The 24909-nt window shown below is 40.8% G+C and overlaps 1 protein-coding gene across 2 annotated transcripts in view; it reads right to left on the bottom strand.

Moving 5' to 3' along the window:
- The window catches only part of clcn2c (chloride channel 2c), a 142039-nt gene that overhangs the window by 92455 nt on the left and 24675 nt on the right, over positions 1-24909 (bottom strand). For both annotated transcript variants that reach the window (XM_054606633.1, XM_054606704.1), the window contains exon 2: positions 7819-7969. In XM_054606633.1, coding sequence (XP_054462608.1) covers positions 7819-7969 — 151 coding nt within the window. The remainder of the gene's footprint in view (positions 1-7818; positions 7970-24909) is intronic.

Below are 24909 nucleotides of genomic sequence, written 5' to 3'. Positions count from 1 at the left end.
GATATTTAAAAATGATTCACTGAATGGTTTCCTCTATACGCCAAATTCAAAATAGATAATCATATGATACAACTTTCATTGACACTAACGGGAAAGAAATATAGACTTATTAAGAAATGATTAAACAGCAGTGGTGGAAAGTGACCAAGTACATTTATTTAAGAACTGTACTTCAGTATCTAACTTTGAACTCTACTTGAGTCAAATTTATGCTACTTTCTACTTCAATTAATTCACTTGACATCTGAAGTTACTTTGCTGATGAAGGTTTTACATAAAAAAAACTATTATATATCCAACACATTGTTACATATTAAATCTGTGATTTTTTTTAGCAATTCCATATCTCACATGGTTTAATTTAAATTACAGTAAGAGGACTGAAGAAGTAAAAACAAATCTATTTTTAAAGCAAAAACTTTAAAAAAAAAAACATAAAGTTGAATAGCAGAAATGTGTTTTTGTCTTTTTTTTCTAGCCCATGAATCATCCTTGTGACCCTTAGCGTATGTTTACTTTAGCTACTTTAAGTACATTTAGCTCATACTAAGATAAGATAGGATAAGATAATCCTTTATTAGTCCCACAGCGGGGACATTTCCAGGATTACAGCAGCAGAGAGGATAGTGCAAACAAGAGACATAAGTAAAAAAACAAGATCAAAACAAGTAATAATACAGTAAAAAATATTAAATAAGTAAAAACTTACTAGTACTTTTACTTTAGTTAAAGCTCTGAGTGCTTCTTCCACCACCAAAGACAGGTGACCCGACCCAGCAGGTCCCAGCAATCCACCAGTCTGTGGTTCTGCGATCAAAGTGTCCCCTGAAGAGTGGACATATTTACCTCTGAAGATAGTTGGCAACTCTTCTTAAATCTTCGATATTTTTAGCAGCAGCACGGATCTCTACAAATAGCGATGTCAACTGGTTACTCACTCTGTCCGTCTGTTCAAACCACTTTTGTTCTGGCTGGGTTAAAGAAGCAACACTGATGATGCCAACGCAAATAAAATGCTGTTTCAACATGGCCAGTCACAGTAGGGAGTCCTGTTTAAAAAGTAATGAACTTTACATAGCATTGTTTTTTTTTATTGGCTAAATTAATCACCTCCATCAAATGTTTCCAAATACAAAGCTGGAGAACATGAACAAGTCATTTGACCAACTTGTAATTCATACCCAGAAAAGTACAAGATGACTTTAAGTCAGAGCTCCTCTTGGACAGCATTGGAAACTTTTTACTTCTTGTTATTACTCTATACTCTGTTTACATAGCTGATCGCAAGACAATTTTACCAACACACCTATTATTTCTTCAAATTATTGAAATGGTTTCCAATTGAAGGAACAATTGCTTGTTGGAGGTTTACCATTCAAAGTCTAAATGAATGAAAAATAATTGCAAAATCAGTACCATATTTTACATGGATACATTTTGCATTTAACTCTTAAGCGTAGACTGTATATAAAAAGTGGATAAAGTAATCGTGACGTCACCCGTTGGTTTGTGGACTGCGGTTTTGACTCCTTGTGTTCCGAATTTTGGCCGCCGCCATCTTGGATTTTTGAAACCAGTGAACAAAAGTGATAATACTTGGACTGTAGAGGGGTTGCGACCTGTCAATCACAAGGTAACCCCGTCGTATAGCATACCCTGCTTTATGGCCTGTTTGACTCTAAATGGAGCATCATTTACTAAATGAACATCATGCTGTATTGAAGAAGACTTGAAACTAGAGATTGAGACCATAAACTCATGTTTACAATGTTTACTGAGGGAATAAATCAAGAGAGAAGTAGAGTCATTTTCTCATAGACTTCTATACAACCAGAGGAGTCGCCCCCTGATGGACAGGAGAGAGAATGCAGCTTTAAGACACTTCCGTTTCGGCTTCACTCTTCAGAACTGGAGGTTACCGCCTGCTCTTAACCAAACTCATAATATATTTCAGTTAAAACAAGTGTTGATGGCAGCTCAACATTAACTCTCTCCTAATTAACATTCTTTAAAAACCCCTACAGTCTTATTATATTGTAGTAATCACTGAAGCACAGAAGAAACGTTTGAAATCAGTCCAAAAACTGCAGCAGCTGACACAGTATCTGCAGGTAGAAAACTGCAGATGAAGCAGCTTCATGAAATTACCTACAGGATTACCAGCACATCATAAATGTCTGTGTTTTAAATGGTGATTCAGGACTTAGATGATTCCGATTCTGACTCAAATGCACAGTTCCTAACAAAAAAGATCCACTCAGCTTTTCCACAAAGGGAAAGGGCAAAGGTTCCCTATGGATGATGATGCACGACTAGGCTCTGCCTCGTAGGGGAATGATAGATGAGGAGTATATAAATGTAGGGGCACAACCAGTCAAGCTTTAAAAGTCACCAGTTAAAAGCCTAAAAAATTAAATGAATAAATTCTCAAAGGTCGTTTTATATTGGGCTCCAGCACTGCAGTGTTTATGCTGCAGACATGTCAGAAAAACCTCAGAGGTAGATGAGGGAATAGAAAGTTTAAGACAGTACAGTCTTACTTCTTCCAAAGAATACAGAACGAACAGATGAAAAGAGGCTTTTGACTTATTCATTTTGACCGGCAGAATTCATCCATCTGACTGAAACGAGTCGTGTCCTTGATTCATGTCTTTCATAGTAAGACAAAAAAGGAAACAGTCACGATTGAAAACTTTACTCTTGCTTGCTGTTGCTTTTTTCTGCTGTACTTTCATCTAACATTCTTGAAAACTTCATACAGCCTGGATTACGTTTTTCTTTTCTTCTTTTTTCGATGTTGCTACTGTGTTCAACAATTTCTGATGTTGAAACAGCTTTTTAATGCAACTACATGCCTGTTATCTCATATATTCAGCTTCATTTGGATCTGAAATTTGTCAAAATGTACAAAACAGATTGGCCTTAACATAATTACCAAGCATTTTAACAACTGATTCCAGTCTTGTAAGACTTTTAAGTACAGTACCAGTCAAAAGTTTGGACACACCTTCTCATTCAATGGTTTTTCTTTATTTTTTCTACATTGTAGATTAATATTGAAGACATCCAAACTATGAAGGAACACATATGGAATTATGTGGTAAACAAACAAATGCTCAACAAACCAGAATATGTTTTATATTTTAGATTCTTCAAAGTAGTTGAATGAGAAGGTGTGTCCAAACTTTTGACTGGTACTGTACATATTGTTTTATTGTAAGCATAACTTACGTAACTGCCAGAAAAGCTGCCAGAAGAAAAGTAACTACAGAAAAGCTTTAGTTGGGAAAAATGGTAGAAAGATTTCAGGTTGACTGGATGAACCATTTAACCTAAATATTATGTCTTTTTACAACAAAATCATTGACTTAGACCTAAAAGTGCGCTCTGAATTTGGTAAAAACTTGGGAGAACCCAACAATACCAACAAACACCTTCATTGGTTTCCTTGGAAACAACATAATGAATTAATTGAAAATGCATTACTTTTAAAATAAGTAAGTTTAACACCAAACTGTGTATTCCTCAGGAGTCAAAAGGTGTGATGTCGGTAAACGATATTCTGCTAAGCTAGGCTAGCAGGACTAGCTAGCTTTACATAAGATAGATTCTTTATACATTTATATATACATAGATGTTTTTGTTTCCATTTCCACACTGAACTGCCAGCAGCTTCTTCTTACTGAAACATCTCCGTCTGCTAACTTTCTGGCCACAATTACAGAGACGCTACCTGTTGTTCAAACTGTCATTACACACACACACACACACACACACACACACACACACACACACACACACACACACACACACACACACACACACACACACACACACACACACACACACACACACACACACACACACACACACACACACACACACACACACACACACACACACACACACACACACACACACACACACACATGACAGCTCCTTCAGGGCCGGAGAGTGCAGGCGATAGCGTGGAGATTCTGCTGCCGGCTGCACAATTCAGCATCATTAAACACCGGCAAATGAAAAGGAAAGTGTCTCTGTATATATGTATATGTGTGTGTGTGCGTGTGTGTGTGTGTATATAAAATATAAATAACAAAACAGTATGTGTGTGAACAATAATAAAGATGGATTGTGCCGATCTAACCAGGGGAATACTGTGTGATTGAATGTGTGTGTAAAGGAGCAGCAGCTGCAGTCATAACCCTCAGCAGCAATGAAGAAGATGTGTGTGTGTGAGTGTGAGTGTGTGTGTGTGTATATGTCGCTTCATATTTACATATATTTTCAGCCAGTCGCCTCTCGTTTTATGCTTTACTCGACACTGTGTGAGTGTTTGTATAAAAGTGTGTGTGTGGCCGCAGTGCAACCCAGATCAAAACTCCTCTCTCCTGAAACCAACTGAGAGACAAATCAATTCAATTCCTGTTTTTTGGAGTCCTGATCCTCACAGAGAGGGAGGAGGAAGAGGAGGAAGAGGAGGAGGAGGAGCTGACTCAGCTGCCAGTGAAACAACAGCAGAGCTCATCACTGGGATGAGAGTAGAGGACGCACACACACACACGCACACACACACACACACACACACACACACACACACACACACACACACACACACACACACACACACACACACACACACACGCACACGCACACGCACACACACACACACACACCTGCAGCATTTAGCACGAACTAGTGTCCATTAGATCTGGGTGCAATGAGCACTACTCAACAACAGAGGGCGCTCCGTTTACACAGAACGGGCAGCTGCACGGGTAGAAAGGTGACAAACGTGCTCAACGGCACTTCAGCAGGGACTTGATTCTGTCGCAGGGGAAGTGCCAGGTTAGCAAAAATGTACCCACAGGGTCAAAGGGCAAATATGACACTTACAGACGTTCTAAACTTCAATTTCTGCAGCCATTTGGAAGCTATATTTTGCATTTCAAAATGCCCAAATTAGCAACCAGCCAGATATTATTGTCTTTGCATCGTGATTGCACATTAACAAATGTTGCTAGATTGGCAGTTCCCTCACTATTTTCTTCAAACAGTGGCCAGGTGTTAATGCAAACTGTGTCAATCACTCCTACTGTTCATACTGGCCGTAAGAGAATCTACAGAATCTGTAAGAGACGGGCGGAAAAAACAACAGTCCTCATTCCCCATTAATACACATTCTGATGTATTTTAGTGTTCAGGAAGGACACTTCTAAAATGTTGTAAACATGTTTTTTAAGGAGATTAAATGCACAATCAGAGGATCAGTAGCGATCAATAAGTTATTCTCTAAATTCTAAAACACTTTCTTACTAACGTAAACTTCTGATCATATTTTTAAACAGCTTCCAGGTGCTAAAGTCACGACCTTTGAAAGTGATTTGATTTGATACAAATTTACAAATTATAAATTTAAATTGTTTTATGCTTCTGTATCAAATGCATGACAAATCTTTGCTGCTGTCCAGATTAGGGAGGGTATATCCTTGTTCTTATTCTCTCACTCTTGTTTTGTGCTGATGTTTTTTTGTTCTTTGTGTACTCAAAAGATTTAGCATCACACTTTTTTTATTCCAAGCGTTCTTATTCCTGGCGCCTACGTTACCCACAATGCATCTCGAATCGCCAGCAGAAATAAGGAGCAGGCTAAGGTGACATCACATGAGGCAACTTATCAGACTTCACACAGCTTCTACTTTGTTGTTATGTATAAAGCAGTATTTGTACTTTCATGTGTTAAATTGGTGGAGTTCCCCTTAAAAGAAAAAGAGGGAAATGCCAATATAAAACCAAGACGCTCTCTGTTTACATTTCATCTGTTCTGTCAGATCAATTCTGATTAAATACCGGGAAAAGAGAAGAGTGTGAAAGAGACACACAGAGACGCATTTAAAAGAAGAGAGATGAAGAGGAGGTAGACATCCTTTAGCGAACACACTCCATCCTCCATCTGTGAAAAGAAAATGCCTTCTCTCATCTTCCACATGCATCTGAATGACATCATCTACTTGTGTTTACAGCCTGTTGTGTGTCCTCTACACAATCTAATCTAATCTAATTATCATCTGCCTCACACACACACAATCATTATCACCACCACCAACAGCGCAGAGAGAAAGGTGTGTGTGTGTGTGTTGACATGGATCCACCCGTGCATCTAAACGGTGGATTCATTCACAGCGAGAGGTTTGTTGTTGTGACGATTGTTCAGCGATGCGGCATTTCTTCTCTTTTTTTTTTTTTTTTTTTTTTTTTTCTCCCCATTTCACAGCCCGACGTGATCAACGCTCCCGAAGCCAAAGACCAGCCTTCAGAATTACACTTCCAACATTTCCAACATTTCCCTCTTCAGGCAGTAAAGCTTCAGATGGTTTAGGCTGCTTTATGGAGGGTGTAATGTTTCCATTTCTTTTAATGGGTCATATATAATGTTCAATCTAATCGTAGAAGTTGCCAATGTAGCCGTGATGTGAAAGAGAGTCTTTTAGTGTTTTAGTCCCTTCAGAAGGGCTCCTGAGCAGCTGTCCAACGAGTGGACCGCTGCAGTAAAACGTGATGTTAAATGACATTAAAAACCCACGTAAAAAAGGCCAGTGAAACAGTGTTCTCTGACCTTTTTATCACCGCAGGGCAGCTCATGACGGACTGCTTGGAAATATCTCAGAGAAGACCGGTGCATCATATGAGGCGATGTGAAGGAACAGAGAAAGAGCTGCCGGCCGTAATGGGGGGAACAAAAAAACTGCAGTTGTAAGCTTCTTCTATTTGATGATTGTGGAGATAATGTGATGATGCTCGCTTCTGAACTGATATTCCTTGAATTTGAAAGCCAGAAAAAGCTTCATAGAACATTTATTTTGTAATGGAGGCCAATTTCAGCTGCTCCACATGCGTCTTTTACCACATAGAGCGCCGTAGGAGTGTGTAGTGCACTGAACAGAGATAGTGTGTGAGGGATTGTTACACAGCATGGGATCTTATGCATACACATAATGGGAACATTTTCGATCATACTGTGAAAATATTCCCCACATTTCTTCATTAATAAAAACAGAAACTGGTTGTAAAAAGTGTAATCTTACTGATTTGAGGCGTTAAGTTTCATAAAGAAAAGTAAAGGGTTCATGTAGAGCTATTTGAGCAAAATCCTAAAGAGAGCAATATTTAGTTATTTCTTTCATCAATGATGTGACTGCCTCCTGCGATCAGATCAATATGCAGTCCACATAAAGCTAAAACACATATTCTTAAATTGAAAACCTTGTTTTCTCTTTATATTTTTATGATAAAGGCAGAACATGATGTCATGAAAAAGCCACACAAAAAAGCTTGATAAATTCCTGTTATTCATTTAGAACAATTAAATATATGTATAGGACAATTAAGAATATGTATCTATTCATGGAATGTATCCCAATTTGTCTTCAAGCAAAATCACAATGTAAAATGCATGAAAGAAAAAAGTTCCCACTTAATTCTGCTTTTTTTTTTTGTTTTTTTTAAAGTGTCATAGTTTGAGTGTCTGCATTTCCACACAGAAGCAACAACACCATTTGTCCTCAATTAGCGGATCTGGAGAACAGTGTAGAAGGCTTAGTTTCTCTTTGTACTTTTCTCTTTGTCCGGTTGCTTTAGTTCAGTATGTATGTGGCAAGTCTTTGTTCAAAAAGACAAAGAGCTCATTAACCTGATCCTTCTGATCAATTTCTGATGACATCAAGGTCACCAACAATGCCTCCATTGTGAAGGCAATCAGCCCAGGATTCATTCAGTCACGGTGCAGGAGTCAGCATTACATAAAGCGTTGAAACTTACTGCGACACTTGGCACAGCGTCCCTTGTCGTACTCCAGCAGGTCCAAGGCCCGGCTCCGCTCGCTGACCGATCGCCTCTGCCCGCTCTCCCTCAGCCGGGCGGCCTCCTCCTTGGCGTACACCCCGAGCTCCTGGGTGTAGCGCCCATACATCTGGAGAGAGACACAACAAGGTCATTAGCAAGAGCAGTCAATGCACGCAACACATTCCACACGCCCTACCAACAAGCAGAGACAGGAAGACTTTGATTTTGAAGGGTGCAACAATTATTTCTGTTTGTTCTGCTGCTTCTCCACTAATCAAATATAGCCTGTATATAAGAAGTGGACGTAGTTGTCATGATGTCACCCATTGGTTTGTGGACTGATGTTTTGAAGGCTGGAGTTTGGCATTTTGTCCATCGCCATCTTGGCTTTTTGCAACCAGGGAACGGAAGTGACCATATATGGACAGAGGAGGATTGACGAAGAGACGCCACTCTGGTAGAGACCTGTCAATCACTAGGTAGCCCCGCCCTAAAGCATACCCTGCTTTATGGTCTGGAGATTGAGACCATAAACTCATGTTTACAATATTTACTGAGGGAATAAATCAAGAGAGAAGTAGAGTCATTTTCTCATAGACTTCTATACAACCAGAGGAGTCGCCCCCTGATGGACACTAGAGAGAATGCAGCTTTAAGACACTTCCACATTGGCTTCACTTGTCAGAACTGGAGGTTGCAGCCTGATTTGGCCAATATGTGAATGAAATGAGATGGTGATTGAAAGAGTGGGACTTATAGACGGGTGTGGTAGAGACGCAGGCGACTGAATTTCGTTCAACCTTATAATGACCTGAGGAACCTCTGCAGAGTCACGGCCATCCTAAAGGTCAGAGGTCAGCAAGAGAACAAATTGAAAAAGACAAAAGTTGTCTTTTTACTTCAAGGAAACACACACATCCTCACAGACTTAACCGTGACCCTGACATAACAACCCCCAACCTCACAAACACACAGAAACACACACACCAAAAGACCTCAAGTCAGCAGTACATGAGACAGGAAGCTTTGCCCAGACACCGGCTCCTCGCTCCCATGATGCTCCTGGGTGGTGGACAGGAAAAGGGGAGGCCCAACTGATTTCCTCTTGTTCGCCCGTAGTGACACAGCAAAACCGCCTCAAAAGGTCCATCGAGGTCAGGGAGGCTGATTTTCAGTTTGCTGATTCGCAAAAGTCGGCTAATAGTGTTAAAAACAATCAAGTATCACCAGAGACTCAGCACAGACTGTTCTGCACCTCCTTTTTCTGCAGACACATTTCTTTTCTTGGGTTTAGAATTTAAAAAAAATAAAAAAAAGGTATGAAAAATTTGATTCGCGCCATTCTGAATTCATGTAACACCTTCTATTCAATCAGTCCTGCAGAACTGATCCGATTGTGACAGAACTTTGCACAAAGTATATTTGAACGATATTACAGCCGTGTCTCTGCAAAGTTCCAAAAAACCTTTGGTGCACAGTTGAAGGGGAAACAGGGAAAGGAATATGCAGTATTGTGACAGTAATGCTGTAATGTTTCAGCTGCAGTTGCAAGTCTTAGCGACGGTCTATTCTCATAACGCACAAACTTCGAATCATATTGTGCAGTTATGTGCACAGTTATTTGTGCTGCTGTTGCTTTTGTTGTTCTAGGTGGTGGTGGTGGTGGTGGTGGTGGTGGTGTCAACGCTAATGGAACCCAAATAATAATAAATAGTCAATTGTGAGCAAAATGTGTAGAAGAAAATAGTGAACAGTCTTACTACTATGACGAACGCGAGACGTTGACCAGAGAAGCTGAATATATGAATAAGACTAAATCTTATTATAATATTGTTAAATACAAGAAGGATTTGAAAATAAACAACATTAGTTTTTTTAACTCTGAAAATAGAATGAAGAGATTCATACAATGTTTTTTTACTTGGTTTTATTTATTCATTCAGGGTAAATACTTTTTAAACAACTAAAAACGGTCGACAAATAGAGATGAAGTTGCATAAATGGGACTAATATTCATATAGACTTGTGTCCTCATAACTAAGTAGAGACTCAAATTACACTGAGCTGCATGGTATAAACAGAGACATTCAACCTCTATGATTGGGGGTTTGGGTATGACCTTTATGACCTTGTAATGCATGATGTCCGTGTCACAACAATGGTGCTTTTCTTTTATCTTAAAGCCTGGCATGCTCGTGTTTACACAGCAAAGCAAAAGGTACACCACGTTTCCGTTTCAATAACATAATGTCCAGATTCACTGAGTTTTCCATGCGTGTCAGGACAAAAACCCTAGACACTTGAAGCAGGCCTACTTTAATTGGAACGTGGCCCCTATGGAAAAGTGTTTTGATAACATACATGCATGTGAGCGCAAACTCATGCCAACGCTGAACCCTGAATGATGCAAACACCCTCTGCCATGCAGGAGGACTGCTAGCCCAACACACACACACACACACACACACACACACACACACACACACACACACACACACACACACACACACACACACACACACACACACACACACACACACACACACACACACACACACACACACACACACACATTTGTGTAAACCATAAATCTCACTAGTTCACTTCTGTTTTATTGGGGTCAACGTTCACAGCAGGTTGACTGACAGCGGTACAGGATTTTAAATTGTAAGACTGTCAGTCAAAACAGAGGATTTAGGACATTTAATCAATATGTCCTAAATCAATAAAGGCCAGGTACCAATTCACAGAGGGAATGGGTTCAAGTCAAACTGTCAGAATACATGTTTTGAGGGGCCTTGTTGGAACCATTCTGTGAAAAGGTCGACTGCTGCCATGTCTGTGCAATGCAACCCTGTCTTGTGCAAGTAACATCCATATAAAACATGTCTGGTGGTTGTTAAGTTTTGGGAATTGCAACATTAGGGTCAATAAATTCCAGCACTCTCTGTCATCGTTTTCAGCACAAGCCTCATAAAACACGATGAGGCCAAACGTGACTGATCGACATTAAACACTGTCTCTCAATGTCATAACAACATACATGACTTCCTAACACTAGCTCTAAACTTATAATACATCACTAAAACTACTACTGCCAAGATTTTTTTAATCGCTAAAATTACATTTTGCTAACATTTTCCAGAACTTTCCGAAGCAGAAAATCTAGGTGTGCAGAGATGTGAGGGTAGGCATGGTTTGAACCCCTCGCTTAAGCTCTTTTTTAATTCTTCACACAACTACTTCTGTCACTTCCTGTGTGTTTAATTGAATGCATTGCTGTGACTGTCTCCAATGAGTGACTGAGAAATTGTCATTCTCCATCCTCTAGTCCCTCACCTCTCTGTGACGGCAGGCTTTGGGACCCACTTTATACAACCTTGTTTATTTTAAGCTTACCAGGGCCTTTACAGTTAACGAGTGATGTGTTGGTCCTCTAATGTTAGCTTACAGCAATGCTTCTGATTACTGGCTGACAAGATTTTGAATTAGAAAAAGGGAAACAAAAATTGGAATTAGGAAATTGGACGGGTTTATGTTTATGCCAACATAAGGTAAGTGACCATCTGCCTTTCACAAGTTGGCCATAACAAAGCTGCCCAAGGCTGACCACTGAGGTTGAAATGATTTGTCTTTCTGCATAATAAAAAATGTAATTTGGAAAATGTTGATTTCTGCATATCGGAAGCGAGCAGTCGGCCTCCAATGTTCTTGGTGCAAGTTCAATAATGATAAATGTCTGTGTTCGTGCCAATGCCACATAAGGGTGTGTTCTAGATGACCACTTGACACGACTGGTCACCTCTGCAGAGGGGTTAAAAAGACCCACCCACGGCAACAGATACAGACTCAGTGAGGAGAACCCGACGCTGCCTGACTCAGGCTTATCAAAGGATCTGTGGCTGAAACAGGTGGCTTAACTGAACCGGGAAAGAGATGATGGACTTTTCCCGAAGCGGGCAAGAGAGCAAATCCAGGAGGGGTCTCCTGGCTTCTGTCAAAGAGTTACGAGTCTGCACAAAAATCTGAGGGAAAGATCCTAGAGTCAGCAGGGGCCATTCCTTGGCAGTAATGGATGTTATTTTAGATATTATCCATTGTGCTCATTAATTCTGGCACATTCTGTGACATTGAATTCTGCATAAAATCATCTTCCTAGACAGACTTCCACCCCTGCATGAAGTTATTTCATGCACTGATTGCATTTTGCTCAATCATCAATGCATCTTGTCAAGTTTAGCCATGCTTTTAAGACCAGCTCAACACAATGCAGGTGTGCGAAACTTTCGTAACCTGTAGTGCAAATTACAGTTGGACCAAACTTTGCTTTTAAAGAATAGATTGTCAAGATCAAAAGCTGAGAAGAGAATCTAAACTCTTCTTGATCAAACTGGTTCCAAGATGGTTCCAATTGAAAACCATTTCTCCATACCAAACCCTGCTCGGTAGGAAGGATTAATTGACTGGCGAGCCTCAAAATACCTCTCCAATGTAAAAGTCCAATATGGGAGTAGGAAAGGAATGCACCCAAACTGTGGGAAACGGAGTACAAATCAAGAGGGAAAACATTTGGGGAGCGATTTGGGGTTTCTGACATCAAATGCCAACCGCCGTTTAACCCAAGATGCCGTTCTGCATGGCATTCTTGGCCACATTCATGATCGCCAACCCTACGTTTTAATTAAGTAAGGACGACTTCAAACGCGAAGGAAACTCAAAAGACCCGAAAACAAGAAGGCAGAAATAGACGCAGATGCAACCCCTTCGAACTGGCATCTGAGCAGCGGAAGAAAAAACAAAACAGACCCATCCAGAACAAAGGCATTACTGGTTGAAAGCCTATCATTATGTCGAGCAAAGTCAGAAACAGGCGCTCAGCTGAGCCTGCCTGCCGGGGTTAATTGATCCCAGATGAACGGGTTGCCCTGGACTCATTGTCCTGTCCGCTGGGGCAAAAGGCAAGGGCAAACGGGTGACGAGCAATTTCCAGCTACGATATGAAGGACATCAGTCGCTGGAAGACCCAGGAAAGACTACGAGGTAAGATACTTAAAGATGTTCCTTTTTTGCAAGGCCATGAGACAATAATTCCCCTTTAAATATGTAACATGGAAAAAACAGGTCAACACAGGTCAATGACTAACTGACAAATCTGCAATTAACAAAGGACGGTTTCGCCAAGACCAGAACCATAAATACGCCTCAAATGACGAGTGACCTTGTTTAATGACATCCAAATAACAGGAGAGATAAAGGTGGGAGATAAGTACCACCTATGTCCTTGACCCGGTGTTGTTTATGCAATGGAGCCTTGCAGAAGTTCTTCAAAGGGTTGGTTTGAGATGGCAACGGAATATATATTCAAAGTGTTAACAGGGTATATTAATCCAAATCTACTAGTCCTGCCTTTCTTTAACATTTTTGACATATAGACCCATAGATGACCCAAGAGATAATAAGTGACAAGCTTGTGGAATTTTTCAGGACCTTAAAGAAACAACCTTGTTTCTAACTTTACTACCGTGCATTTCTAAGAGTTGCACAAACTTATGAGTCATAGAATCTTTTTCAACACTCGGGGGATCATAAAATCCTTCAAGTGCCGTACACCAGAACTAAGGTCATGAATTTTACATTGTTTCTGAGTCTGAGCTCGGTACGGGGATAAGAAAACAACAAGAGCAGGGAATTAGAAAAGGAAGTCATGTTTTATTGATAAGAAAAGTCCAGGGAGGGAAAACAAGCTAAGGAATGGAGGACAGAGAGAGAATTTATAGACCAAGGTCCTGACTGTCTCCGGGAGCCAATCACGGAGCTCAGCTGGAGCCGCACCTTCCCATGGTTCAGCCACTCAGCATGTTAATGAGTGAACCACAGATTATGGTAACAGTGGACACACACACACACACACACATTCCTTTGCTTGATTTACCCATGTATATGTAGATAGATAGATAGATAGATAGATAGATAGATAGATAGATAGATAGATAGATAGATAGATAGATAGATAGATAGATAGATAGATGGATAGATGGATAGATAGATAGATAGATAGATAGATAGATAGAGTTTTTGACTTGTTTACTTAAATGGTCAAAAGTGTAATTAGTTTTTTCTGCGACAGTGACAGAACCTTTAGATTTGTGCACATCTTTGGTTCTGACTTGTTAGTGTTGATAATTTGGTTAGTGCATAAACCGTATGGGCAAGCACAAAAAATGATTGTTATGTCATTTTAATTACAACAGCCACATAAACAGCTATTCAACTGGGGACCAATATTCTTTAGCTGTTGCTAAGTCTCTCAGTTCGCTAGGTTCCACCTACCGAGTGAAATACAAACGTAACAGCACGGTGATTATACCATGTGGTCATTTATGGTTAAGGGACAAACAGGCTGGTTGTTACGTTATCGATTATCATACGATATCTGGAAATAATCTTGATTATTTCTGTTAACAACTTATCATACAATATATGGAAATGATCAACAAAAAAAACGTTAACAATAATCATACGAATTATTGATATGATCTCAATCATTTTTATGTTAACATCATATCATATATGGACATGATCAATCATTTTTCAATATCAATGACGACTCATTGTACAATATATGGACACGATTGATAAATTCTACATTATCTATTTATACAAATGATGGACATGATTTATAACTTTTATGTTAACGATTTATCGTAACCAAAATGGACATGGCCAAAAAACTTCTTACGTCAACAATTTATCATACAATACATGGAACTTATCTGGATCATTTTTATCTGAAGTACTCGTAAAATATATGGACATGATCAATAATATTCATGTTTCCACTTCTAGTAGGAATTATATATATATTTTTATGTATTATTTTACTTTAACAATTTTGCGTATGATTATGGACATGACCTTAATCCTTATACGTTATTATGGACATGGCCGCTATATTGCTGTTGTGTTTACATGTGAATGTCTCAAACATTTAAGCCAACATGATGCCAGAAAACACAGAAGGGTTTTTCTTACCTTTGTAAAAAATGGGCATTGCACACACATTGCACATTTTTGTTAACAGAACCTGAGAGTCCATTGTATTCATTGTTTTGGTTGCATGTTTTTATTTATATTCTCAATAATGAAAAGTTCATAACCCTTTGAAGAGGTGAACTTGCATTATTATTCTATTAAACTATAATTGTATCAGTAGCATGAAATGGAGTTTAAATGACAGTATTATTTTTTTGTTATCTCGGTTATGTCCGGGACCAAATACAGCCAAAAAAGTAGTTATTGTGACAGGCCCAGTGTTATGTCATAACCAGCCCTATGTGGCTTTTTGAAACAGAATAAAAAGATAAATATGCACTATAGCCTTTTTTTTTTTTTAACTCTACTTTTCACAAGAAGTGAAGAAAATTACCATTTCAGTTTCACCTCATGCTTCTATTTTGTCAGATGAAACACAAATGCACACAGAAACCACTAAAGGGAAAAGACAAGAGCTTTTTGTGTGTGTTTTTGTGTGTGTGTGTTTTGTGTGTGTGTTTTTGTGTGTGTGTGTGTTTTTGTGTGTGTGTGTGCTATCTTGTGTGGCATTGCGTGTGGTTCCATGCCAACTACACACAAATCAGGCGAAGCCATAGTGCGGATGACAAATGAGGGAACAAGAGCCTAAAATAAAGAAGAATGGGACTGGAGAGCAGATATCTCACTCACACTCACACACACGCACACACACACACACACACACACACACACACACACACACACACACACACCTGGCTATAGTCCAAGCAGTCAACCCCAAACGACCAACCCCAAAGCCTCACTGTTCGAGCCCAGCATGCCACCACTCACTTCAGCTAATGAGCTCCCTGACAGTGTGTGTGTGTGTGTGTGTGTGTGTGTGTGTGTGTGTGTGTGTGTGTGTGTGTGTGTGTGTGTGTGTGTGTGTGTGTGTGTAAATGGAAAAAGGAACACATTGATTTTGATCACTCAGATTCAGTGAAAGCAGATAAGATGGAGTTCATTCTTGTCCGTCAACCTTCCTTATAAAAACATTCACCCTTACAATAACAGGTAGAGGAGTCCGTCACACACACCTTTTCCTGCTGTTTATTTTGTGTGTGTGTGTGTGTGTGTGTGTGTGTGTGTGTGTGTGTGTGTGTGTGTGTGTGTGTGTGTGTGTGTGTGTGTGTGTGTGTGTCAGCACACTGTGGGAAGGAAGGAAGAAGAGAACTGGAAAGAATCATTGTGCAATGAATGCAAAGGAGGGACTGTGTGAGGGACTGAAGGGAGAAAAGGGCTGAGGAACGAGACCGTGTGGGACAGAGGAAGGAATTTGACGGTGTGAAGACTTTTTCAACCAAACAAGGACAAAATTGTGGAGAAAACAGTGAGTCCACTGAGGTTTTTAAGTTCACAGAATGTTGTGGAACACTGCAGCACCTTTGTCTTATTTTGAAGGCTGGATTTTCTTATTCCAATGCGACATATTTTGGGGGAATGTCACCTTTAGTTAGGCCTGATGTTGCCTCACACTTAAAATAAATGATCCCAGTCTCTTCCACACAGTGAGGCTAATAGCTTATTATTAATATAATGAATTAATATTAGCTTATTATAAACACTCCAAGAACCGATCAGATAACCAAAGCCCATCTGGAAAAGCTGGATTGGTGCATCCATAGACTGTATGTAAGAAGTGGATGTAGTAATTGTGCGGTCACCCATTGGTTTGTGGACGGCCTTTATGAATCCTTGAATTAGGCATTTTGTCCGTCGCCATCTTGACTTTTTGCAACCAGTGAATGGAAGTGACCATATTTGAACTGAGGAGTGATGTAGAGACGGCGTATACGTCTCTGCTAGCAACCTGTCAATCAGTGTGTAGCCCCGCCCTAAAGCATCCCCTGCTTTATGGTCTGTTTGACTCTAAATGGAGCATCATTTACTAAATGAACATCATGCTGTATTGAAGAAGACTTGAAACTAGAGATTGAGACCATAAACTCATGTTTACAATGTTTACTGAGGGAATAAATCAAGAGAGAAGTAGAGTCATTTTCTCATAGACTTCTATACAACCAGAGGAGTCGCCCCCTGATGGACACTAGAGAGAATGCAGCTTTAAGACACTTCATCCCAATATTGTTTCAAGCAACATCCCTTGAGGCAATTTATCAGACTTCACACAGCTTCCTGTGGAGTAAAAAGCGGCTTAAAACAACTCGTTCACATATACAGAAGAACTATCCAACACCTGGAGTCAGAATTGGATGTGTAAAGTGGAATTTCCCTTTAAATGTTACTCTTACACTTCTGTAAGTTGGAGTGAGTCACTTTACAAATGTGTCTTATTTTTCACTCTGAACCAACAACTTTTTCACATCTAATTTTCCTCTTAGGACCATTCTTTGTCACTCTTAAAGGCTGGATAACAACTGATCCCAGATTTACTCCAAGAACAGCAGGACTGTACTAGTAAAATAGATAAAAATAAATGAAAAGAGCATTAAAAAGAGACCTGAAAAGGAGCAGAGCTGAGGGAGTGAGCTGTGGAAGGATGTACAGTAAATAAAGGTTTCCCAATCTCCCCGCGGGGCATGCCGGGGGGCCAATAGGGAGTTCTTGTGTGCTCGTGCCAGGCTGCCATGCCAACCCTCTGGGCCTCTCTCGCACTGACCCAGAGCTGGACAAACAGACAGAAGAAAGGAAGGTGGGACGGAAGGATGGCCGATAAAATACGAGGCAGGAAGAGCCGCAGGAGGAGCAAAAGCAGCGAAACCGTGACGGACAGGTCGCAAAGAGAGGAAACAAGGGAATGGGTTAATGGGTGAGGGGCGGCGTTTGGCACTATATACAGAATCCATCCCGCAATGTGAGCTGAATTTAGATTTGTGGAATCGGGAGGGAGGGAGGGGAGTGAAAGAAAAAAAAAAAGATGGAGGGAGGAAGAATGAAAGAGTGCAGCTGTGAACGTCGGGATGAACGGCTGGTGATTAATGACCACACCTGTCCAAAGCATAGGGAGAGCAAAGAAACACACACACACACAAACTATGCTACGATATCTCAATAAACTTGTTCATTTTAATATGATTATTCAGCCCAATAAGCTTGGATCTCCCAGAGGGACAAACTTCTTCCTCTCATCCGTCTCCTCTCCGTATCAGCAGCGTGCAGACAGAAGAGCACTGATACAGCGCTACAGCGATAGCATGAATCTCTCTCTGTCTTTCTCCCCTCTCTTCCTCCCTCTCTCTCTCTGTCTCTCTGCTGCCTCGTTCTCTCGCTCCAGTAATCTCTTCCAATGGCCGCCTGGCAGCTGCACATTGATATCAGTGCCACGTCTTGACCACTGCCACAAGAAAGGCCACAGACCCAGCAAAGCTCTGATATTCACCTGTGGCTTTTTTTCTGTCTGTGTGTGTGTGTGTGTGTGTGTGTGTGTGTGTGTGTGTGTGTGTGTGTGTGTGTGTGTGTGTGTGTGTGTGTGTGTGTGTGTGTGTGTGTGTGTGTGTGTGTGTGTGTGTGTGTGTGTGTGTGTGAGCAGCAGGTGCTCTCTCGTTGCCTCATTAAGAAAACCCATATTGACTCGGGCACATTCAGCTCTGCTGGCAAATTGCGCTGCTGCTCTTTCCAAACTATTTACCCTTCATTCTCCTTCCAAGGTTTAAAACCAGGCGGAAACATCCAGTTCTGCCGAGGGAAAGCAATGCGGAAGTGAGAAAATGACTCTACTTCTCTCTTGATTTATTCCCTCAGTAAACATTGTAAACATGAGTTTATGGTCTCAATCTCTAGTTTCATGAAAGAAACCTTTTATATTATTGGCTGAAAGCACACAACTTAAAGGGACATGATGGACAGAAATCAGCGATTTTGTCAGAGGGAAAAGGCTTCAAGATGTTGATTAGACAATTTAAGAATAAATGATTTAATCAAAAGTCCTATTGTGTGATACTTTCAGGTGATTTAGCAGCTTCTTAAAGCAAAGTGAGAAAAGCTTCATAGACGGTTAAAATCTTTGGGAACTCTGGTCAGACATCTGATACAAAAATAACAACATCAGCATATTATTCAATAGCTGTGTTCCATTACTTTAGACACATTTCAAAGCTAATATTGTCACAAAGCTGTTCCTCGCGGTATGTTTTCTTTCCTCCATCCCATCCCATCCCCCCATCCATCCCCCCCCCACACACACACACAGACACACACACACACACAGAGACAGACAGAGGACTCTGCAGTGAGAGGCGAGGTGTCACCATGTCAGAAGAGAAGCCATTCCGGTGGACAGATTCCCATTAGAGGGCTTGTTCAGGTGACAGTGTAGTGTGACTAAAGCCACACTGAGCTCCACACAGCTCACATTCAAACACTCATCATGACTTGCAGAGTAAAAATAGCAGAAAATGGGGGAGAAAATGATTCCTTTCTCTGGTACGTGGAGTACATACCAGTTTGTGGGATTCAGGAAAAGTGACACTGGAGGCCAAAATAAACAGCTCATCTATCAAAACCTGCGTAATGTGTTAAACATATCCCTGCCATCACTCCAGTCACACAAACTAACATGAATCAAAAAATCACCATTGGAGATCACACTTTGCACTCCCTTTAAAGCCGTCAGACATCGTAAAACAACACAAAGCTAAAAAAATACATATTTGCATGAGCATGCATGCAAAAATGATATTGCATCAGAAAGTCTGACTGCAAAATGTCTATATTTGCTGTCTGACATCTTTCCAATATTAACATCATAGGAAGCAGATTCATTGTTTAGGAATGGACTGCATTTATTTAGCTTTTTTCTAGCGTAACGGACAAAGAGATGTGCAATTTGTCTCCAACGGTGCAAAGGTGCTGGCCAGCCAATTGGGACCACCGGTCAACCCTGTGATATGCCGCTGTGCCCCCTGGGTCACAGAAGAGGTTTGCACGATCTCTTTACTGCAAGAAGGGTCCAGGTTTTCAACCCCCCGGTCTGGGCGGGGCCTTTCTGTGTGGAGTTTGCCCGTTCTTTCCACATATGGTTTCCCTCCCACCACAATGCACATGTTACATAACACTACATCACATGTTTACTTTTGGACGAATACGAACGGTGGTCTCCTGGGTGAAAGTCCTGGATTTGTTTTACCCATCCACCAACACTTTTTGACTTTTGATATACTTTCTGTGACTGAATGCACAAAACATCAACATCCAGCGTGTTGTTGTGGTTTGCAGGAACGTGCAATGTCAAGAACATTTGACAAACGGAGGCCAATCATTCGTAAAAAGTACATAAAAATAATAAATATGAGCAAATGTTGTGTTTTTGTACATTAGCTAACAATACAAGGAGGGTGGAAAAGCAGAAGAACATTGATGCACCGTTGTGGGGGACACACCATGTCTTCACTTCTTTCTCATTTTTCAAAACGCTGGTTCTGAATCTAAGATGAACTGAGGCGACAGTAACGGAACAGACAATGGAGTCCCAGTGAGAAAATGGCTGAGACTGAGGGAGGAAAGGAGCGAGAAAGAAAATGCATTTGTGCACAATGACTCCCAGTGTTTCTCTCTCGCTCTCCTTTCGTTTTTGTCTCTCACACAGTCGGGACGTGGGAAGGCACCGCCATGGCACTGCCCTGCACCGCCACACACACACACACACACACACACCACACACACACACACACACACACACACACACACACACACACACACACACACACACACACACACACACACACACACACACACACACACACACACACACACACACACACACACACACACACACACGGGGGCCGAGGACACACTGTCCAGCAAACTCATCGCGGACATCTGACTGCGAGAACACAGCTGTGACAATAACTGGCCTGAGAAAGTGACGGGGCCAACGACTGTAAGACACACAAACAGAGAGGGGGAGAAGCTCAGAAAGAAGAAGACGAGTCGAGAAAAAAGACAAGATGTGGTGTGAAGAGGTGGAGAGAGCATGAGAAAACATTACGCAGAGAGAGAGAGAGAGAGAGAGAGAGAGAGAGAAATATGAGAGTCATAACATAAACAGACCTCCTCAGTGTGTGAAGAGACAAAGAGAAGAAAAAACAAAGAGCGCATGAGAAAGTCAGATACAGACCCAGGTGAGAGGAAGAAAAGTCTCACTGACCGCTCAGACATTTAGCAAATACAGTGACGCACACACACAAACACACACACACACAAACACTTAAGGATGAAGAGGAGGAAGAGGAGGAGGAGTGAAACCGTTTACTGCCAGGAGGGCCAGTTTTGTGTCAATATCTGTAATAAAGGTTGCCTGAGACAATATCCAATCAACCAATGTGTTTGTGTGTGTGTGTGTGTGTGTGTGTGTGTGTGTGTGTGTGTGTGTGTGTGTGTGTGTGTGTGTGTGTGTGTGTGTGTGTGTGTGTGTCACAAACCTGCAGCCATCAGCACTCAGCTGCATCACTCCAATTATTTTATTAGGAGCCTTCTTCACTTTGCTTATTACAGCTCTGTGTGTGTGTGTGTGTGTGTGTGTGTGTGTGTGTGTGTGTGTGTGTGTGTGTGTGTGTGTGTGTGTGTGTGTGTGTGTGTGTGTGTGTGTGTGTGTTCTTAGGATAAAATCTGAAACACATCAGACGGGTTGATGTTTTAATTACTTTAATGGCGTTTTAATGGTCTGCTATTGATGCAGGGAATTATTCTGTGATTAAATAATGAGAGTTTAATATCAACAATAGTAGGGGATGATGATAAAGACGAGGAAACAGCGGGAGGATGAGGAGGTTGGGGTAGGAGAAGTTAAAGAAGAAGAAGAAGAACAGCGACAACAGCGATAAGAGGAGGGAGAAGAACGGGTAGAAGATGAAGAGTAAAAAGAGGGAGGAGGAGGAGAAGGAAGAAGGACAGGAAAACAAAGAAGAAGAAAAGGAATGAGGAGGTGAAGGAGACGGGGAAATAAAAGAAGAGGGATGACAGGAAGAATGGGACGAAGAAAAGCAAAAGAAGCAGAAGAAGAAGAGTGATGGGGAGGATGAGGAAAAGAAGTAGAAGCATAAGAGGAAGAAGGCGAGGAAGGAGAGTATGAAGGAGAAACAGAAGGAAAGGGATGAGAGAAAGACCAGTAAGAAGAAGGAGAAAAAGCAGATGACGAAGCAGAGGTAAAAGGAGAAAGAGAAGAAGAAGAAGAAGATAAATGAGAAGCAGAAGCAGAAGAAGAAGAAGAAAAATAACCCTCTTTAGACACCATTCTGGAATTAAAACATGAACTTCTATACTCCTCTGGGAGGAAAAATATTCCTAAAAGAATAACTCCTATTTTGTGCCAATACAAATATCTTGATGAATCACTATGAATATAGTTTGAATAAAATGTGCCTGAATAAGCAGTTTACTGAATAAAAGAATAGTTAATTGAACTAAAAATGAAGACTGCAGTTCTGCTATCAAACACCAGCAGCCACACCGAGGACACAAACACAAACGGGACAAATTAAGCTCGCGAAAAAAACACACTCACACATACAATGATTTTGAGTTTTTAAGGGATTAACTTCCTCAGCTTCATCACGTGAGACCAGATTAGCTCAAATGTACACAGGGGACAAAGGGAGCATTTAGAGAAATAGTGTTGAAATAAAAGCAAAAGGAGGAGACGTGGGGGAGAGAGTGCATGGGGGGGGGTAAATGATTAAACTAGCAGATCTATTAAGTGTGTGTCAGAGTGTGTGTGTGTCCGCAGATCTCACACTTGAGCAGGCAATAAGAGCAGGGTTTGTGCGGTAACATCCACTTAAGTCTGACAAAAGCTCAATCTAATCTCTATTTCATAACCCAACCAATCTACATGTATTAATCTGGCATCGGTGCTGCACAGCCTTGTGGGAATGACTTGGGGAAAATTGCCCCCCAGCCAGCGCTCCATCTCCCAAAGAACCACTGAGCTAAAGTACTTGGATAAGAGCTCCACTCTGGTAAATCCCCTTAGCCGACCGGCTACGTCACTGCACTCTGAGATGGCTACAGCATCTTCTTCATAACAATATTATGTGACGCATTTCCACCCGACAACACAAAGCTGAGTGAGAGGAAGATTTCTCTTCTGCCCTGCAACAATGTTTCCTCACGCAACATGTTCGATATCTTAAGTAAAAAATGTTCTCCAAATTTTTGGTGCGTTTTCCTCCAAAAGTCCAGAAACACTTGTCAATTTGAGCTTGTTAGTCTTTAATAATAATAATAATAATAATAATAATAATTAAGCCTTTATTAGTCCCACAATGGGGAAATTACAATTCTCTGCATTTAACCCGTCCCGGAGGAGCAGTGGGCTGCTAAGAAGCGCCCGGGGAGCAACTGAGGGTTATAAATTCTTTATAGAGTAAACTTTATAAAGTAAACTCCTGTTTTCACAGGAAACAACATAGCCAGGTTTAGAGAAAAGTTTTAGGAAAGGAAACTACTTAGGTTTAGGAAAAGATGGTGAAATACTTTTAGGTTTAGGAAAGATCGGGAAATATTTAGTTAGGTTCAGGAGAAGATCATAAAATACTTTGTTAGTTTTAGAAAAAAGATTGTAAAATACTTAGTAGGGTTTAGGAAAAGATTGTGAAATATTAAGTTAGATTTGGAAAGGAGAAGAAAAAATATATTTTTTGACAGCCTTACTTCTCAGTACTTAATACATTTTGACTTCTCTGCATTGTTACTGCTAAATGTTTAAAGCCCCGGGTGTCAATGGATGATTCACCCTAAAGATAAAGAGTAGACTTTGGCCTGGGAAGAACCAACGCATTAGCCTCACTCTGATGGAAATATTGACCTTATGTTGCTAGAAATTCCCTGAAATAAAAAAAGTATTTCCCATAACGTATAAAAATCAGATACGGGAGCTGGGATAACGATCACACTGCCCGAGGCAAGAGCTCAGTGAGGGTTAACACCAAATATCTTCAAAAACACAAGGCAGGACTCTGACTCGAGAGTGAGTTTTCTTCCAAAAATGTTCGACATTATCTCTACATGGGTCTGTCCCTTCAGCTGAGCTGTAATACGTGACTGAACTGGTCCCAGATCAGACTCTGAGGCCACCAATAGTGTAGCTAGAGGTCAGAGTGCTGCAGCTGTCTTTTGTCATGGAGTAAAGATGTTGATGGCTTCCAATATCACCAATATGGGGAATTATCAGCTCACTCATAGACAGTAATCAATACGATCCATTGTGCCATAGTCCAATATGTGCTAATCTAATGATATGCAACCATGCAAAAGACTGACACAGCGAACATCAAGCTGCAGGACCACTTAGAAATGTCTGAAATCATGTGCAATGCAATCAGATTGTGGCATCGTAAGAGTGGACTTATACAGTGGAACTATAAAGTCAATAGCCAAGCTTTGCTAGAAAAGTCACCAACATTTTTACGAATCATCTTGAGGGGAAGATAATTGTCTAGGTACCGGATTTTACGGCAACCCATATAATAGCTGTAGAGACAATTCCCTTCAAACCACAAATGTCAACCTCCTGGTGGGGCTAGAGGAAAAGTCTGGGGATCATCAGAGGTATTAGGGTGCATCATCTGGGAACCATGAGTGTCAGTACAAAGTTTTGTACCAATCCATCCAAAGGATTTTGAGATATTCCAGTCGAGGGAAATCAAAAGTATTCATCCTCCGTGCACCGCAAACGTCTGGACCACATTTCATGGCAATCCATCCAAAAGTTCCCATAACATTTTCTTAACGTAAATGTCAACCTGATGGTGGTGGTTGAGGAAATATCCAGGGATCACCAAAGTTATCAGGAAGCATCTTCTGGGAACTATGAATGTCAGCACAAAATTAAAGGCCAATCCATCTAGATATATATATATATATATATTTCAGTGAGGGATATCAGGATATTAAAGACTATACCAAAGTTATGGACCAACTGGACTGGATTCCCATGTTGACTTATGGAAACTTGAGAAAGTTTCATTCATGGATGTCAACGTCGATAATCAGAAGAATGTAGAGAGCTTATTTCGCTCTATGTACAGGATGAAGGAT

Source organism: Anoplopoma fimbria, chromosome 1, assembly GCF_027596085.1.
Source record: "Anoplopoma fimbria isolate UVic2021 breed Golden Eagle Sablefish chromosome 1, Afim_UVic_2022, whole genome shotgun sequence".
NCBI lineage: Eukaryota > Metazoa > Chordata > Actinopteri > Perciformes > Anoplopomatidae > Anoplopoma > Anoplopoma fimbria.
Note: the sequence above shows the minus strand (reverse complement) of the source record. Positions and strands in the feature narration are given on the sequence as shown.